General features: G+C 48.8%; 1 protein-coding gene across 1 annotated transcript in view; it reads right to left on the reverse strand.

Moving 5' to 3' along the window:
- Positions 1-795: 795 nt before the first annotated feature.
- The window catches only part of MCU (mitochondrial calcium uniporter), a 269,983-nt gene continuing 255,222 nt past the window's right edge, over positions 796-15,556 (reverse strand). The window contains exons 3-7 of the mRNA XM_084609461.1: positions 12,468-12,546; positions 9,186-9,356; positions 6,559-6,663; positions 4,063-4,427; positions 796-1,586 (exon numbers count right to left, since the gene is read on the reverse strand). Coding sequence (XP_084465587.1) covers positions 1,368-1,586; positions 4,063-4,427; positions 6,559-6,663; positions 9,186-9,356; positions 12,468-12,546 — 939 coding nt within the window. The 3' untranslated portion in view covers positions 796-1,367. The remainder of the gene's footprint in view (positions 1,587-4,062; positions 4,428-6,558; positions 6,664-9,185; positions 9,357-12,467; positions 12,547-15,556) is intronic.

A 15,556-nucleotide genomic window follows, 5' to 3' on the forward strand; every position in this document is an offset into this window, starting at 1 on the left:
AGTAATCTCGAAGGGTCCCGACAGAAAGTAGTGACGTCCTTACAAGGGCGTCAGGCGAAAACTCCGAAGACGCGAAGGGAAGTACTTTTCAATGCTCGTCTGAATCTTTTTTGTTTGCTTGTTTCCACAGAGACAAAATCACAACACAGCTTTCTCACAATGCGCCAAAAGCAGAACGCAATGGCGCACAGCAAAGTCTCAAGGCAGTGAACACTTTGTCATCAGGCTGCGCGCAGGTCGGGGCCACTGCAGACAGAGAATGGACAATCCGCGGCGCTGACGCACTTTCATTGACGTCCCACGGCGACAAACGTAAAATACTCCGGAAGGATAAATACGTTGACGGTAGCAAGAAATTTCGAATAGCTGAAACGCCCGCATACAGAAATCGCGCTATAAATCCATGGTCGCCTATATATATATATATTTTTTTTTTGCTTTTCCCTTTTCGTGTTAGGTAACGGTCTGTAACCGCACTTTTTCGTCTTAGCGTACGAATGTGCAAGATGTCCACACGGCCTGCAATCGTCCCGAGTGTTGGTTCGACAGTGCAGGCAACGCTTTATCTCGTGCTGGTATTTCCATAAGTACAGGGACCTGCGAACTGCGCATGGCTGGAATCCCGCTGAAGCAACGCCACCCGCACGAGCTCTTCCTAGAAGCCAACGGAGAGGTCGCTCGGAGGAGGCAACGACGAAATCTTGGTTCGGCCCTGTGGCAGCCACAGACCAATATTGCGGCCGTTCTGAGTAAACCAGCGGCGGCACATTTACCCCCCCCCCCCCTCCACCCCGCGATCTGTCCCTATAATTCGTTCGGGCAATTCGTTCACGAGGTTTCGCTGATGGAAGAGCAAAGGTTTCACTTTCCAGGCGTTCCAAACCGAAACTCCTGCTGAACCAGTTATATGCGAAACCCAGTGGCCACACAACCGCCGTTATGACACGGTGGACAGACGACGACTGGGACTCCGCAAAGAAAAGCAGCGTGCTTGTGAGTACGCGAAAATGCCTCCGCCACCGGTAGATATAAGCGCCATCAGCGACACGATGTTGCCGAGAAATGCGCTGGACGAAAGCATCGCTACTTCCATCACTGTTACCTTCCAAGAAGGTTCAACGACACCGACATTCAAGGCGGTGCATTTAAGGTGTCGCCAAGCCGCGGTGCTTCGAGGACTATAAGGTTGCGGCAAGCGCCTTTGGTTCAGTCCGGTCGGCCACGGCTGCAGGATATGGGGTGCGACCATTGAAGTAAATTTAAGCCCGTGGCCCAAGTACACAAATAAGACGAAAAATAATAAAGCCAAGAGAATGCGCGGGTGGCGATGCCTCCGGAGGCGGCTAGGAAGGGGTTGACGCGGGGAGCTAGCTGCTGCGCTCCTCGTCCTCGTCGCAGGGCGAGCCGAGTTCCCGCACGGGCAAGTGCTTCTGCAGCGGGTCCCGCAGGCGTCGCAGTTCTTCCTCGATCTGGGTCAGCTCCTGGCGCAGGTCGTTGTAGCGGGACACGTCCATGCCTTGGCGCCGGGCGAACTTGTAGAAGGAGATGAGGAACTGCCGGTCCCGCACCTCCGGTAGCACGTAGTCCTGCGAGGGCCCACACGGTAAGGAGCGGCGGGGCTTAGAAAACAGTGGTCCCGCCTGTGAACTTTACAAAAAGCTCGCAGACGGCAATTTGTACAGCACCTGCCATAAATTTATCACATCATTAAGTGTTGAAAGTTATCGTCTCGGTCGCGACCAACATGGCTTCCGCCATGAGTATGCAACTCATCTAGGCCCTCTTTACGTATCAAGTGAAACCTGTCGCTGTGCTACGGCTTATCTTTTGGTAATGGCTAAGACCTATTGAGCTGCGAGGCAACCAAGGTCAATACAACGGTCGCAACGGGCATACGGTCCTGTGACTGACGCATGATCACGCGGACGGCACTGGCCGTAGGATGATTCATTGCCTTAGAGTGGTCACGTGACCGTCAGTATCCATTCACGTGATCAGGCGTTGACGGGTTACGGTATGGAGGCATACACCGTACAACAGCTCTACGTTCGATGGGAAAAGTTGTCATACTACAGACCCGAGTTTTATTCGAACTATCCTAGCCGTAAACGGAGGACTCCAATTCCCGATACCTTCACCACTTGAGCATCTACGCAGCCTGTCGAGCTATGTGTTCCACCCGAAAGCTCTTCGTTCTGTGCCTTCACCATCTAAGTCACCTTTTGTTAGTTCGTTTTGGAAGGCCTCGTAAGATCGGATGAACCTTAATTTGAGTTAGTGAGCCAAGGCAGAGCTGGCGGAGACGCTTAGCGCTCTTCCAGACACTATACAAACAAAATAGGTCCACGCGGTGGCAAGTAGAGCAAGAAAAGCGTCAAAGGAAGTCTAGCACACTGTGCCGTTGTGAAGAGTTGTGGAAGCTCCTGTACACACGAAAGCAACCAAGGGTGACCAGAAGCGGGCGAAGGTCACGTTCAGCAGCCAGCCATGGAAGGACCTGACTAATGCAGTTGTATGAATTCGGGCACCTACCTTTGAGAAGCGCTCTTCCCACAGTGCATTTCATGCTTACGTCTACACCCGACGAGGAAGCAGGCTGCGATGTTTGTTTTCTGTAGCCTGTGGGTGCAGTGTAAGGGACTATACCAATACTTAGAGTAATCCCCCACGATGGAACAGAGTTTAATGAGGATCCGATTACTCATCATCATAAGTCCACCCAAGCGCAGTCATATGGCGGCAAACAAAAACTAAGCAGCTTTCACAGAAACGTTATAAAGAAAAATTCGCCCTGACCCGCAGCTCTAACTCGAGACCATCGCCTATCCGTAGCAGTTACTTCACAAACTAAACTAACTTTCTTTACCTACTAAGTAAATATAAAAGCTGTACAGCTTACATTGTAGTCGCATGACTATACACGTTTGGGTGAATGCATATTGCTAACGAGACATTATTCCTTTATTACTGTTTAAGTAACTGTATCGGTAATATTTCTCAATAACATTTTTTATGATGCGTATACAATCTATCTAGTATCCATTCTAAAACCCGCCTGTTGCTGTGCTCTACTGAAGTCTAAGGCTTCTCAAACTGTTTCAGCAGTTAATCCTATAAGAAGGGATAACCCATACGGTCAATAACTTTGTGCCCTAACTTCTTAACACCAGCTTTCTAACTAAATAGCGTGATAGTAACAAGTTTCCGTGCTTCCAAAGCATCGAGGTCGTGGTGCACATCATACACGGGATTTCAATTGGTTTCACTAGATGATACGCCTTCATCGTCATCCAGCATCTCGGATGCGGTAAAGAATGGGACTGCATCACCGGTCCCAGTGGTGCTTTCTTTGCTCTTAGTGTTGCTGTCCATCTTCATGAGGCAATGAAAACAGCCAAACACAATGCAACAGCGATGACGTCAAAAATGAGAGGGGAATTGCAACCGCACTGCGGATGTGGCGATGTTTAGTGCAGGCTGCAGCTGGCTTAAGACGCCCGCGTGTGCGGCTGTGACTAGGCAGTTGTGTCCCGAAATGCCCAACTGGCGGCCAGTGGATTAACCCGGACTTTCTGCCCTCCTTCGCACGCAGAGGTTGCAGCTGTGACGCGTCCTTCTCCCGCTGCCAAGCCAGCCAGGGTCACGTGAAATCACGAACACCATCAAAAGCGTTCCTGCTCTGCCCGCTTGGATAGCATTATTAAATTGCATTATTACTCGCGCGACCAGACGGCGATGTCATTAACTCAGCATTTGCTGCAAGAACAAAAAATAATAACACGCGCTGCGGATTCTTTCCCAGGGAGTGCACAGAACGAGAAAAGTTCCAAGAGGCTGCATTCGGGCCTCGAAGATGTTTTGCTCATGACCGCTGCATGCAGACGACACATTCGTGAAAGCAGACATTGCTAGCGTGAGGGTTCAGTCCGTCCAGCGGAAAATTTCACCGAGTTGTCAACGTCCGTCGACAAAGGGCTAGTCTTCGAGGCCAAACGGGTAAGTATAGGCAACGAGAGACACGTGGCGGTATACCTGTCGAAAGAGTGCGTACAGAAAGCGTACCTGGCGGGTGACAACGAAGTAGGCGTACATGGCCATGGTGGTGCCGTAAGTGATGAAATAGGTGACGGGCTCCATGATGTCCCAGGAGTACTCCCACCAGGTGAGCCTGGCCAGGATGCCGAACTGCACGCCCATCAGGCCCAGGCCCAGCCACGACAGCAGCGTGGTACGCCGCTGAGACAGCGTCATCAGCTCGTTCTTCTTCTCCTCCAGGGGTCCCAGCTGCTCTTTCACACGGTGCAGGCGGTCCAGCAGCTTGCGCTCCTGCTCCAGCTGGTGCTCGCTCACGGTCAGGCTCTCGTACAGCCGGGCCACCAGCATCTTCAGGTCGGACAGCGTCTGCGTCTCCTCGCTCGTCAGACGCTCTGCGGCACGGGAACAGAGCCGTTACGGGACGAAGGAGCAAACTTGCCGTAGCGAGTGGAAGAGAAATGGAAGGCCCAGCGTCAGCTCCGCAAATGTCCATTTCTCCTTTTCTTTTTTCGTTCTCTTTCCTTCATTTAGACTTTAACTTGAGTAAAAAGCCCGTGGAAAAAGCGAACTGAGTTTTTAATCATATGAAGTGCATCTGCAATATCTCGGCGACCTCCTTACTCCATGCTCAAAAATTTCGGAGAACTTGTAAGACAGCGCTTTTGGAGATACTTTTTTCGTATACTGTATAAACGCACCCAAAACAGTCAACAAATCTTCAGATCTCCCCTCGGCAGGCGTTTGTAGGTTTTTGCTACTTCTTTTCAAACGTGCCCCCACTGGTTTTCTATGGTAGCATCAACTCGCAGCGAGCGCAAGACAACTTTAGAAGCAAACTTTTGGGACGCATCGGAAGCCACGACCATTTAGGTCAATACGATCCCAAATATGTGGCCTAAATATTGCGGAGTTGAATAACATTTTTTTTTAAATATGTGCCCTTGTTTTCCGTGACAGTTTTAACTACTCGGTATCTAAGAAAAATTTGAAAACAAGTTTTTGCGGAGCATCGGAAGCATAGACAATTCCCATCAACGTCTGCATTCTTTCAATAATTTTCGGTTGCCTTAGAATTAAACGGTGTTGTTGAAAACTGGACTTACACGTCGCAGTTATCTTTAGTCACACATTTTGAAGACATCAAGGTGCTCCCGCGGGTGGTGCCCGGAAAGGCAACAGCAAAAGAATACCGCCCTTCAAGACAACTCAGCGATTGCTCCCAATTTATGAACCACACGAATTATATATTAATGCGTAAGCATTAACGGCTATCTAGACAGTTTCGTGTCACCACAATTTGTCATCGCGATTACGTTCGAACGAAACGAGTTATAAGACAAAGAATGGCGGCATTAGATAAAGGATGAAAAAACCTCGTTGGGGAAAAAATTTGCTGCATGTTGGTTCATTAAGCAAATAATTAAAGCTAATTAAGTCATTAAGACGTCGTAATAGCCGAGGTGTAATGACGACGTCCAAATTGTGTCCCGTGGTACTCGACTTCCGGTGACGTAGGCCTGACTTTCGGTGGCGGGAAATTAGAAATGTTTGAACGCGAATGAGTGGGAAAGGGCGTGATTTGCGTGCACAAATGGTGGGAATGGCTAGAAAGTGTGCAGAGAGAAGTAATCAGTGAAATGCAGTCCGAAAAATGCCTAGAGCGCTGCAGAGTCTGCAGAGGAGAAATGCGAATGCCTGACCGTTGCTGCTACATACGGTACATCGCGTGCCCCTTGTCCAATATAACTAGCGTTCCGCCGAACGCACTAAAGTTCACCGGCGATGTATAATCGGTTTACAAGAAAGCACGGTGCAAAATTCCTTGCACCGTGCAAGAATGGAAAGGTGCAGTATCTGTCACTCGCGGAATACCGCTGACACATTTCGCGGACAACACAGCAACGCGCTCAGGCTTACGCATTTCTCCAGTGCAGATTCTGCAGCGATCTCGGACTATTTTTAATCAAACCGGCTAATTCTGCCCTCGAGGGCGTGTAGTCATATCAGAGGTGACCACGTAAGTTAAGGAAAATAAGAAAAGGAGTGAAACAATACGAACATAAATAACCTCGACAACTTCTGATACACAAAGGAATGTTGCTATTTAGACGTATTAGCTAAGTTTGCATAAAAAGGCACAGATGTGCAATTGGTTGCTACCGAACAATGTTTCGGATAGCAAGTCAGGTGAATAGTTTGTAGCCCTATTCAGCTCAATTCAGCTCTGGGCTCTCATGAATCCCCCTAATTCGGTAATTAATGAGAGGCTAAAACGTAAATATAAACGCGAAAATGGTCTCATCAGCCAATTGTTTGGCGCCACATTATAATGTATCAACTACTAAAATATTTAATTAAATCCCCCTCCACCCTTCCCAAGGAAAAAAGAAAGAATAAGGTGTTTGAAGTGAGTTGATACAGGTAGTCATCAAAAGTAGAAAATACAATAACCACACAGACTAACGTAAATAAATGAAAAGAAAAAGGAAAAGTGCCGGTACAGACCACTGTTGCGCAGCTCACCTATAGATGGCGGTTCAACGAGGTAGACCTGGTTGTTGAGAGTAAGAACGAAGTTTTCTCGCAGGAGCGATTCTATGGACGACGTTGAGGCGATGCGCACACCGTCTGTAAAGAAGAACATGCGACATTTCAACTCACGGGCAACGGGAGCCGACGAGGACGTCGCACAAGGCTGCAGTCGAGCGTCCTCCTCAGCTTCTGCACGCGATGTTCTGCTTTGTGCCCCCCTCCCGATTTTATTTTCCCGTTTATTTCGTGAGGTCAGTATTGCATGCGTCACGGAACAGAAATGACCGATCAAAACTACAATTACTTACCTGAAATGGAAGCACTTTCAATGGTCAATTACAGCCTCATGAAAGGTGACTGAACAACAGCAGAGAAGTCATCGACTAACGTCACGTTATTTTTCATCCATATTTGATTAGCTGGGTACAACTTATACACGGGCGAAAATGAACTTGTGCGACCAGCCCAATCTACCCGGCGTTTAGTATTAATCTCTACAAGTTTTTCCTTAAAAAGAAACGACAATGATACGACACTGGGCTCTGTACGAACGAACTGAGTGGCGTGGTGCGTGTTTAATCCGTGGTGATAGTTAGCTAAGAAGCTATAACTTAACTATTAGTAACTACGCCTTATTGTGTTTGTTTTTGGGCACAGTACTACATTGTGACGTGGCGGTGACAGTGCTGAAGGCAGCAAACGAAGAGGGTGAGGTTGCAGCGAAATAAGCTCTTTATTGATTTGACTTCCCAATAGAAAAGGATTAAGCATCTCGGCGGCAGCGATAGCAGCATACGTGACTGCTGGCCATAGAATTACGAATGCCAGCTGCATTTGGCGGCGCTGAAGTTGAAAGTCGGCACAGAAATATCCAACTTTACTGCCTAAAGGAACAGTATGGAACAATGTGGAGGCAGTCGGCTTGGCTTCAATCATTACATTTTGCATAACCCTCGGCTCAGCATGCGACACAGAGAAAGTGATAAAGCTGCGGTTCGGTTACACTGAGCGTGAACAAAGAGCACGAGATCGTTCTGCGCGCTATAAGCAAAGTGATAAGACCGCACGACAGCGGCCTTTGGCAGCAACAAGTAAAGATTACAATGGTTCGCTCAAATATAGGGGCGTCGAAGGAATTGAGCATCGTAGCAGAACCCAGTTGGCAGGCTTTGCCAACTCGGGCCTCAAAGATAGAAGGGTGAGGTGAGAACCCATGGGACCCTAGGATCCCGAGTCAGGCACATAGGCCATGTTCCGTAAGGCTCGCATGGTTAAAGAGCCAAGCCCTAATGGAGTAGCTTAAACTGTACGGTAATGAATACGTGTAAGATAACAGAAGCAGAAATTAGGCGATTAGTGGTTAAGCGAACAGTAAAATGCGTAAGGCGCACGATGATGCTGTCGCGGGCTTTAACCTCCCCCCCCCCCCCCCCCCCCCCCACCTCACATACACACCTTCACAGCCTTCGTCGCAAAGGTTTGGCTGTACTATTTAGAGCAGAGACGAGATAGAGGTGAGGAAGATAGAGACAAGGAAAATATAACTCAAACTTTCATCGCGTTCACGACTACACCCCCCTCGCCCCAACGCGGAAAAGGAGAAAGCCAAATCAAAGAGTGATCACATCTCAGAACAGCTACCAGTAACCAAATTATAACCAAAGCCAGGCTTCGTGCGTTCAGAAGCCGCGGCAAAACGAATCGATTCCCGCTAGCGCCACCAGGCAGCGCCATATGTCCTTGGCTGAGCAGTACAACTGCTCGGAGGGGCGATTCGTGCACCATTCAAGAAAATTCGAGCGCGGTCACCAAAGGCTAGAGCACGCATTGGAACTGGGCTGGCCCGCGGTACGTATGCCTGCTTCACTCCCGTGCATCGTGCTCTGGTTCATTGGAAGCATCGCGCCTACTCATAAATTACGGAGACGGTCAAGCTTCGCCTCAAGAACGACCCGATAGCGCCTTCAACAGCGCCGTCTTCATCCCGCCAAAGAACCGAGAGACTGGCACAAAAGGGGCAAAGTGCTAAACCTCTTTAGTTGGCTTGACTTCTGGGGAAACGAAGTCTCAACATCTGCCTCATTTCTTGTTGGACATCATCATCATCATCAGTCCGACTATATCCACTGCAGGCGAGAGCCTTTCCCATGTTACTCCAAGTAACCTGGTCCTGCGCTAGGTGCATCCACATGACACCTGCGGACTTCTTAACCTCATCCGCCCATCTAATTTTCTACCGCCTCCTCTATGCTTTCCTTCCCTTGAATCGTTGGACACCCACACCTAAAAAAAAATAAATAAAAAAATGGAACAGCACACAATCGGAGATACATACGTCGTTGGTTAGAATCCCTGTCCCGAACTTGCCTCCAACTCGGCTAGCATATGGACGGTAAGCAGGAAGCCAAATAGTATATGACACCCTGAACACTGCACACAGAACGGCCGCGTCACAATTTTGGTACAAAATCGCTTGCATTTTTTAATTTTTTTTCGCGACACAGTTGTCAATTCTATGCTGCAAAGGCTGCGACGCGTTTTCGACCGAACGAGCTGTATACGCTTCCCGTAACAGAATGCCGAGTTGACGCCCTCTCAGAGAGGGCTCCGCCACTCACCGGTGGAGGTGACGCTGACGTGGTCAACACCCCTGTCCTCGACGCAGATGCTCCGCATGAAGTCGCCCACCGTGCTGCCCAGTGGCCTGAGCGTGAAGCGACACCGGTCACGGCGGGAAGGCAGCGGCAACGTGATCTCGGGGAGGCCGTCCTTGTACACCACCGTTACCTCTGCGCACGCGCACCAGCTCAGCAGCTGAAAGCAGAAACGCTCTTCCCCGCACAGCACTGCACCCTTCCTGGCGAGAGACTGCACGCGTCAATTTACTACGTAGAACCACGCAGTTCGCTGCCGAAAGCTCGCTTTGTTATCCGCCACACGCTCCTTTCTACTCTTTTCTGAGCTGAAGACAATGCGCTACGGATAGTGTTGGTGCAGTAGCGCCGAGCACCAAAGACCAGTTGCGAAACTAAATGCGGCGGTCTCAACGGACCAGAATTAATATGACTGCCGCGTCGTATACGTGGATAAGGAAACAAACTGTGCACAAGTAACTGCCAGCAGTTATTTGCGCGCAGCTTTTCCCAGAGGGCTGATACAAAGCGCAGTGATAAGGTGACATTTGGCAGCATATAACCAGCGAAACAGACGCGGATGGTGAAGCACAGCATAAGCTATAACCGTCGGGCGGATAAATTGCGAGCTAAAACAAGCGATACAGTCGAGCCCGGACATATCGAACTCTGATATTTCAAATTACTAGATATATCAAACGTACACAGAATTATTCGATATAACAAACATACCTTGAATAGCCCGCGTAGTATTAGTCACGCACTATATAGAACTCAAATATCGCCTGTAGTACGATATATCGAACAGCGCGCCGCGCACTTGTAAGTGGCGCATTTCCTGACTGAGCTCTTCGATCACTTCTTGCGGCGCTGTGAGCACGTCACGCAGTGGACGTCGGCTATGCTTGATGGTAATCTTCTATCTTTTGCACACATATTCTCCGTTACGTCGCTGCCTGCGCTGAAACCAACGTAACTAAACACTTGTGGCGGCATCAGCCTGACGTGTTTGGCGTTGCGGAAGCCAACTGTGCAATTCTTTTCGAGTGAGATTATTGCATTCATAGTACAGTGGTTATAGTAGCAAACATCTTGCATGTGGGCAGATGTCTAACAACCATCCCCCGCGCCTCGATGCGATGCAGGTTAACCATGAAAAATTCAAACTGGCTAGCGTTCTTTTTTTTTTTTTTTTAAGAGACGAGGAACACATAAGCAGAAGACAGCGCTGGTCTTCAGCTGTTATTTATTTGACAACAAGGTATAATCGCAGTATTAATCACCATGCTGCAATCATTCATCATGCGCGGTATTTGAGCATGCCATGTGTGAGGTAACTTTTTTTTTTTTTTTTTGATAGGTATACAACATGAACTGACACGATCAGTTTCTTTTTTTTTATGCACATGGCTACGAAAATTTCTCGTTCTAGAAGATTGCATGCTTATTGTGGTTAGTACACGTGTACTCAGAAAGAAAGGTTTTGAAGATTTGCTGGGCCGCCTTTTGCAGTAATCAACCAGATGACCGCCAGCGGATATTGATTTTACTGTCTTAACAGCGATTTTACTGCTACATTAAGGGGCACCTACATGAATGAAGACAACCTAAATGGGAAAGGACTACCCCGCTCCTATGGTCGGATACAATTCAAGTGTGCAATAACCTCCCCCCATTTCCTCCGTCACTGAAAGTAGTCCCCTGTTTTTCCGGTTACCTATAAATAAAAAAAGTAAGCATCGGCAAGCTATAAGCTCAAAGATTTTGATGCCTCTGGCTTGTTGAGTACTGTGAAATACCAAAAACTGATTATCTTTAATGTACAACGGAGTAATACATACTCCACAAACTACTGCCCACAGTTAGCAACTGCTGTTTTTTTTTCTGTCTTTTTTTTTTTTTTTTAAGTTGTATAATCCGACAGCACGCGCAGATGGTAGGCGCGAACGGGTTCAGGGCGTACACACCGCTGCTATCGACAAAAGACAACATGCAGACGGCACCATGCTGCACTCTCGCTTACCCAGTGCAACAGCCTAACTCCAAGGAGGTTTTAAACAAAAACTGCTGGAGAGGAGGTCGCCTATACCAACCGTAGGTGAAGCAGCGCGATTATGTTGCCATGGGCAAGAAACGGGAGCCGCATCTCGCCCGCCGGGCTTGATGCCTTGCCCCATCGTGGTTTTTAATTGTTATGGTGATATTTCGTGGTAGTTAATGATTGATAGAGGTTATAATAGACACTTCAGAAGTAATTAATTCAAATAATAACTTTGACTCATCATGACTTCTAATGACGACGAAACGACCAATATGTCAAACGACGACTTGGAATGACCGCGATTGATTGGAAATGAGTAAAAGTGCTTAGCGATGAGTCGTAATGACTACAATGATCGACTACAATGACCGGTCGAAGCAATCCACTGTGAAGTGCGTTGAACATAAATGGTCCCCGTCTTTTGGCTGCCAGCCTTCCCGCCGGACTGCCCGCTCCCACATACTTCGCACATTTGGGTCCTTGGGAAAACTGTTTAGAAAAAAGTTTTGACCGTCAGATATGAAAGCCGAGGCAGACTACGAGCTGTCAGCATGCGCCGCGACAGATAGATACGTGTTCAATATGCCCAAAAATTGGTACTTTCAAGTGAAACGTTATCCCGGAACCCTTTTTCGCTCTATTTGTACAGCCGTACGCAACGCACGAAGCAACCATTTTTCACTGCAACATCCAGAAGCCACCGCGCCAACTACGCACCACGGCGGACGTACGACGCGTTTTTTTTTTTTTTTTTTTTCCATGGAAAGATGGCGGCGCGCGGCTTCAGCTCAGGGCGTCCCCTCCGCTCCAGCAGTTATCTTTAAAAACTCCTTGCCTAACCTAACATAATAACCCTGCGTGTATAGAATCAAACCTTAACTGGCACATTCGTTTGTTCCATCGTCCGTCTTCCGTGCCTCCTTTAATGACACAGCCTACAAGAATACCTGAATGTGCAGTCATTTGCGAGTTAATTACTGGTAAATCGATTGGTCGTCCTAAAGAAAACGCCACGTTAACCACGAGTAAATGATGACAGCACTCCAAAGAATAAAAACGGGTACTTCAATAGCGCGAAATTATATTCGCGAAAATAGAAACCGACAAAAGTCCAGGTGCAAATTTAAATTTGCCTGCGTACAGATGAAGCCAACGCGCGAAGGTACACTGCGGGACAGCATTCGAAGGAGATTTGCGGTGCCAATTGGCAGCTTCGAGTCGCTCACCTCCGGTGATGGGGGAGGGTAGGCTCGAACTGTGGATGCCGCACGCTGGTAGGCAGTGCCAGGGCTGCAGGCTCCATTCCTGCGCAGGAGAGACGCACTCGTTGTCACAGGCGGCATATATATACATAGCGCCTTAAAGTGGAACACCGCGTTGCCAACCATAGCGTTGCTGCGATCACGCAATCGAATCGGATGCGTCAAACAAAACGTGCAATTGGTTATACTTTAGTCTATAAAAACATGTGCGGCTCCTCATCACTCCTTGCGGCACAGTAGTTTCATCGACCGCTTAGAACTTAGAAAACAAGGATGAAGCGCACAACCGGGACATTGGCGAATAATTTGGGGTACTCCAGATTCCACAAAACGCTCACTGGAAACTAAGAAAACACGCACCTAGTTACATACGTACCGACAGCACGCTTTACAGCACACCCAATAGTATAGCTACAGTGTTCTGAGATTAAAACAAAAAATAAATAAAGCTCACTTCCCGGCATAGAGTTGTGAGAGCCTTTTGCCACTTGAGGATTTATCCTTTAGCGAAACGGGCGCCAAATGCAGACAACGCACTGTTGTCAAGACGCGCGCTGGGTAAGCTTAGAAGGCCGGGCCGAGTCACCAGATATTTCGCGCATCAAGAGCTAGGCATCCATCCTGCGACTGTGACTTCGGGATGCCGAAGAAAAAGAGCTATCCATGTAAACGTAAACCAGTGATACCAGCAGTCGCCAAACTACGTCGCGAGTTGTTCACGTGCGGGGTTCAAAAAGGAGGTAACAAAGAAGAACGAGGCGCTATCGGTTCCTTCTTCTCCTGGGGCCTTCTACGAGTTGTCTCCCAGTGAGTATATTCTTATATGCGCCTTCTGAGATGGAGCGGTTAGGCATGGGAGCCGGGTTCATGACGGCTCGGTGATCACTGCGTACTCGCAAGTAACGTGTATTCAACGTGCGTAAGGCTGACCTACTAGTGGGCGGAAAGTACCGAAACCCCACTATCTAACTACAGGCTCAAGTATCCAGCCTGCGCAATCGTTAGTTCGGGAACGAAAACGCAGAGTCGACTGAATAACCAAGTGCTTGCTGGCTATGTGCAGAAGCTCGCACGAATTATCGCTGCGTGTGTGACGAAGCAGCACGCGTGGCACAAATACCGGCGCATCTCGCGTCCCTTCCCGACGACTAAAGAGAAGGCGTGGGATGCGCAAGGCCGCCTCAGCAGCAGTACCCGCCGTAAGCCACGTCCTTGGAGAATCGCCGCTTCGGCGCCATTCGGTCGAGTGTCTGTGTGTCCCGGAAGAGGAGGCACATCGCGTTTCGTCCCGTGGCCTTGTGGTCGTTGCAGTCACGGCGCATAGGGCGAGCCGCTGCGCAGCGTTTCTCCAAGTGCCGTTGTGTAGTCGTAAGGACCCCCGCAGGAGCTATCAGTCGCATGCCATATACTGCATCGATAGAGGGTTTGCGAGAAACCTCATCGAACATTGTTTCTCAGCCACATGGAAGATGGGGTGGTGAGAACACCTCGCTCTCTCTTTGTCACTCAAACACGTCCACATACACAGGCCAAAGATATCACAGGAGTACGTGCAGACTGGCCAGCGCACGAGAAAAAACGTTTCTCCGATCGCTCCGCCTCAGCGCCGCCGCTGGCGCACGCGAATAGTTACGAGAATGCAGCGAGAGCGAAAAGTCCTGCTTCCTTTTCCATCCGCCCTCCATTTTTTTTTTTTTTTTTTGTCTCGCTTGAAAGGTGGCAAGCGAGCACTGACGAAACTGGCCGAGCGTACCTTAGTATTACAAAAGAGGAAACGGAAACATTTTTAATCCGCCGACGGTTCCGCCGCATTTGAACTGCAGTCCAGAGAGGCTGTTGGCGCGATACGCGAGCCAGTAAAAAGAAGAAAGGAGGAGAAAAAGTAGCCCCGAGACATGTATAAGATTAAACCGAACCGGGGACAGCGGGTTCGATATCGAAAACCATCAATTATTCGGGGCTCACACTGAAGTTCTGGGCGAAGCATACAAGACAGGCTACACCGAAAACGTGGCGAGGTATAACGTTGCACAGGCGTAGCCCTCAGAACTGTGCAGACATCCGAGGAGGAGAGTTTTAAACCATGCAGCCCCGCATCGGATGCTACGATGCTCTTACGCATTACTTTACCAAACACCGCGCACGAAACTCGGGCCCTGGCACACGTATATGGCACACGTGCATGCAGCCGCCCGGAGATGCCCAGTTTTCACATTCTTCGCACATGAGTAGCTCCGGACAAATTAACGAACGTCATTTGCCAACGGCTAGCCGTGTCAAATAAAAGCGCCACACATCCGCGACTGCCCGCTGACACTCCATATATAGCTGTCTCAGGAAATGCCGTCATATACAGGGGCAGCCGCCCCGTCAAGCTGCTCTTCGAAGCAGCTTTTTAGCGGCTGCTCCTTTCCTTTCCTTGTAGTAAAGGAAAAATAAAGTATTATTATTATCATTATTATTAATATTATTTCGGTCAGAAATAATCCAGGTCCGAAGAAGTGTATATGTTGCGGCTGTGCACTACAACACGCGTATTCCAGTATAACGCATACGGTGCCAGTGGACTGCACTGGTAGTCCAGAAATCGGTGCAGCCATTTGAGCGTCGACGGCTGGGCAGCTACTGAGGCTGGACAAGAAAAAAAAAAAAAACATTATATTAAATAACGAATGTTATTGAGAACGCATCTTCAGTTCCTTCATCGCTGTTATCTTCAGCAACCACAGGCTTTGTCCGCTGTGTAACAAGGGTACCTCACACTGATCCACGATGAGCCCAGTGCAAGAGAAGAAGCCGCCGCGACAATACACAGAGCGTTTCAAATTATTCAAGATGGCTGGGGTCCACGGCTTTCTGGACTGAGCAGGCTGCCCACCTAGGGTGAATATTTCACGCCTGCTCTGAATTCTGCCTCTCTCTATCCAAAAACGAGGAAAGATACGCCGGTGGGGTCTGTTCAGGTGGATTGCACGGCAAGACGCACATTATATACATTGTAGAGATCAATGATAAGACGAAGAATCAATCAAAATTACCAAACCGGTTTTTTT

This window comes from Amblyomma maculatum, chromosome 7 (assembly GCF_055883805.1).
Source record: "Amblyomma maculatum isolate TAMU_Amacu chromosome 7, ASM5588380v1, whole genome shotgun sequence".
In the NCBI taxonomy this organism is placed as follows: Eukaryota; Metazoa; Arthropoda; class Arachnida; order Ixodida; family Ixodidae; genus Amblyomma; species Amblyomma maculatum.